Source organism: Perognathus longimembris, chromosome 13 (genome assembly GCF_023159225.1).
Source record: "Perognathus longimembris pacificus isolate PPM17 chromosome 13, ASM2315922v1, whole genome shotgun sequence".
NCBI classification, from domain to species: domain Eukaryota; kingdom Metazoa; phylum Chordata; class Mammalia; order Rodentia; family Heteromyidae; genus Perognathus; species Perognathus longimembris.
This window is the reverse complement of record NC_063173.1, coordinates 15,183,829-15,186,692: the sequence shown is the minus strand read 5'-3', so window position 1 is coordinate 15,186,692 and position 2,864 is coordinate 15,183,829. Positions and strand designations below refer to the sequence as shown.

The window sequence follows — 2,864 nt, the reverse complement described above, 5'->3', positions numbered from 1 at the left end:
AAGTAAGTCAGAATATTATAAAGTGAAATAGATGAAGATGAAGATTTTAAAAATGGTGGGTTGTTAGTGACATTTTTAACCTCCAGAGGGCGCTAATTTGTATCACCTAGGGGCATCCGTGGTACTGTGCACAGTTTCATAGAATACTGAGCCTATGTATACTACTAGCATCATTCATGCTTTTGTTTTCTTTTCTTTCTCATTCTGGAAATGGATCCTGACAGGAGGTCTAAAAACTCGTGGGCATACTGTGTCTCCTCAAAGCTCAAACACCCCTGTGTGGAATTTTCTTTGCCTTTACATTCTATACCTCCTGTTCTCATCTAAGTCAGTCCTAGTTTCTGAGAGCCCAGAGTTCTGCGGATGACCCGCCTCAGGGCGGCCTTCACCTCATTATTCCTTAAGCTGTAGATGATGGGGTTCAACATGGGAGTCAGGACTGTGTAGGAGAGCGACAGCAGCTTCTTGTTCTCAGGGGAGGTGTTGGAGCGGGGCCGGAAGTATGTGATGATGGCAGTGCTGTAGAAGAGGGAGACAACCAGGAGGTGGGAGGAGCAGGTGGAGAAAGCCTTTTGCTTCCCCTCAGCCGAGGGCATCCTGAAGATGGTGGAGAGGATACGAACATAGGACCCCAGAATCAGCAAGAATGGGAAGAGGATGAACAGAACAGTCGCTGTCAAGGCCTCCAGTTCGAACAGAGAGGTATCCGCACAGACCAGGGCGATGACAGGGGGACTGTCACAGAAAAAGTGATTGATTCTGTTGGGGCCACAAAAGGGGAAACTGAAAATCCACGTGGTTTGTACAGTGGCTACTGGGAACCCTGAGAACCAAGAGGCAGCAGCCAGCTGGACACAGGACTTGCGGCTCATGATCAGTGGGTAGCGCAAAGGGTCACAAATGGCCACGTAGCGGTCATAGGCCATGGTGGCCAGCAGGCAGCACTCAGCAGCTCCAAAGAAGAAGAAGAAGTACATCTGAATGGCACATCCAAGGAAGGAGATGGCTGTGTGTCGGAGGACCAGCGATCCCAGCATCTTGGGCACAATGACCAGGTTGAAGCCTATCTCCAGGAAGGATAAATTTCTGAGGAAGAAGTACATGGGACTTTGTAGGGCAGAATCAGCTGTAGTGACCAGTATGATGAGGACATTGCCCATTAGTGTAATCATGTAAATAGTCAAAAACAAGAGAAATAGTAAAGCCTGCACCTCCGAGGACAAGGTAGAGAAACTGACAAGAATGAATTCACTGACAATGGTCCAGTTTCCCCAGGTCATTTTTGTGCCTGTGGTTTCATTAGGCCTTTAGATTCCAGGAAGATGGGAGAAGCCTCCACATGTTTAATTCTATCTCTGGTATCCTCCAAGAAAAGGAATCTTGTTTGGCTCCCTTCTCCACCTTTCTTACTTTGTTGAGAAACAAAAACATCTGACCTCTACAAAATATGTAAAAGAATTTTGGTCATTGAGTTCACATCTTTTTTGAAAGAATTCCATATTTTTTCAGGTAAACTGAGGTGCACAATATGTCTACACATGTCTGGACTTCGTCTTGAGGAGATACTCAAATGCACAGTTTCACTCTCTCTTTTCAATTGTCAGTGGTACTAAAAATAAAAAAAATCTAGACTGAGTATTTCTGAAGAGAGGTGTCTCGATTCATCATGCAAGGTAGCGAGGTCAGGCAGAGTGCCTTCTGTAAAACAAAAGAGGTGGGAAGAAAAAAAACCAGGAGAGTGAACTAGAAATGATGAAATGACAGCTAAGGAGGAGACCTGAGGATGTCTCCTTAAGGAGTCCAGACTGGAGAAGGCTGCACTCCCATGCTGTAGGAAGCTCCATTCCTACACTCAGAAAAAGTACAAAAAGATAAGACATTATGGCAGACTTTTATGTTTATTATATTCACCTTAGGAATGTAATATGTTATATTATCATAATAAATATTGTCCATGTGGCTATGGGGATCCAAGGAAGTACAGTCTCAAGATAGTATCAGAACAATGGACAGAATCCAGTTGCTTTCATATAAGCCAATTTATATCATCTTTTCTTGGAGAACTTGCATCATGGCTCTAAAGAAATATGAAGAAGTGGCATTGTAGCTCAAAGTGGTAGAGTGCTAGCCTTGAGCAAAAGAGCTCAGGGACAGTGCCCAGACCCCGAGTTCAAGCCCCACAACCGACAAAAAAATAAAAGAAAGAAAGAAATAAAATTGAGGTTGGTTCACATGTTACATGTTAATAAAGTTCTCAAATATACAGGAGTTATACATAAGACTAAATTCTTATTGAAAAGGAACAGAAGGTTTCATCATCGCATCAGTAACTAGATTTTTTTTCATGTAATAATGATAAGCTTCAATGAAGGAATACATCTAAAGCATTTAACACATTGTTTGGCATCTTAGAAATACTTAAGAAATGTTACCAGTGAGTATGATGATACATACTCTATCTATTTTCTAAAACCTATTTCTTACTGAATCCATTGGTCAGATTGTAACTCCTGATAGTCCTAAAGCAAAAGAGTAGTTGTAGAATAAATACTCACTATCTTCTGTAGGTCAGGCATTATTCTAGATACGGATTTCTGTCCTCCTAGCACTCACCTTCTCATAGGGAAGAGAGGTTACAAACAAATTCTGCTAGTGGAATATATAAGTGACAGCAGGCAACAGGAGCAATAGAGAAGAACAAAGTAGTGCAGGAGTCAGGCATTTGGTGTGTAGAGAGCATCAAAGAACAACTCACCGAGGAAAGTCCTCAGCAGGTTCAAGAGGGGAAGTAAGATAGCCAAAGAAGGGAAGTAAAGAGCAATTTAAAAAACAGGTTGGAGTTGGAGATTTAGCTCAGTGGAAGA

At 42.4% G+C, this 2,864-nt stretch overlaps 1 protein-coding gene across 1 annotated transcript; it reads right to left on the bottom strand.

The window, feature by feature from the left end:
* Positions 1 to 323: 323 nt before the first annotated feature.
* LOC125362417 (olfactory receptor 10A4) lies at positions 324 to 1,280 on the bottom strand. The gene has a single exon (XM_048361265.1). The coding sequence runs from the start codon at positions 1,278 to 1,280 to the stop codon at positions 324 to 326; it is 957 nt and encodes a 318-aa protein (XP_048217222.1).
* Positions 1,281 to 2,864: the final 1,584 nt, after the last annotated feature.

What these genes read in the sequence shown, in the direction of transcription:
- LOC125362417 (XM_048361265.1), bottom strand. Translation starts at nt 1,280, where the DNA reads ATGACCTGGGGAAACTGGACCATTGTCAGTGAATTCATTCTTGTCAGT.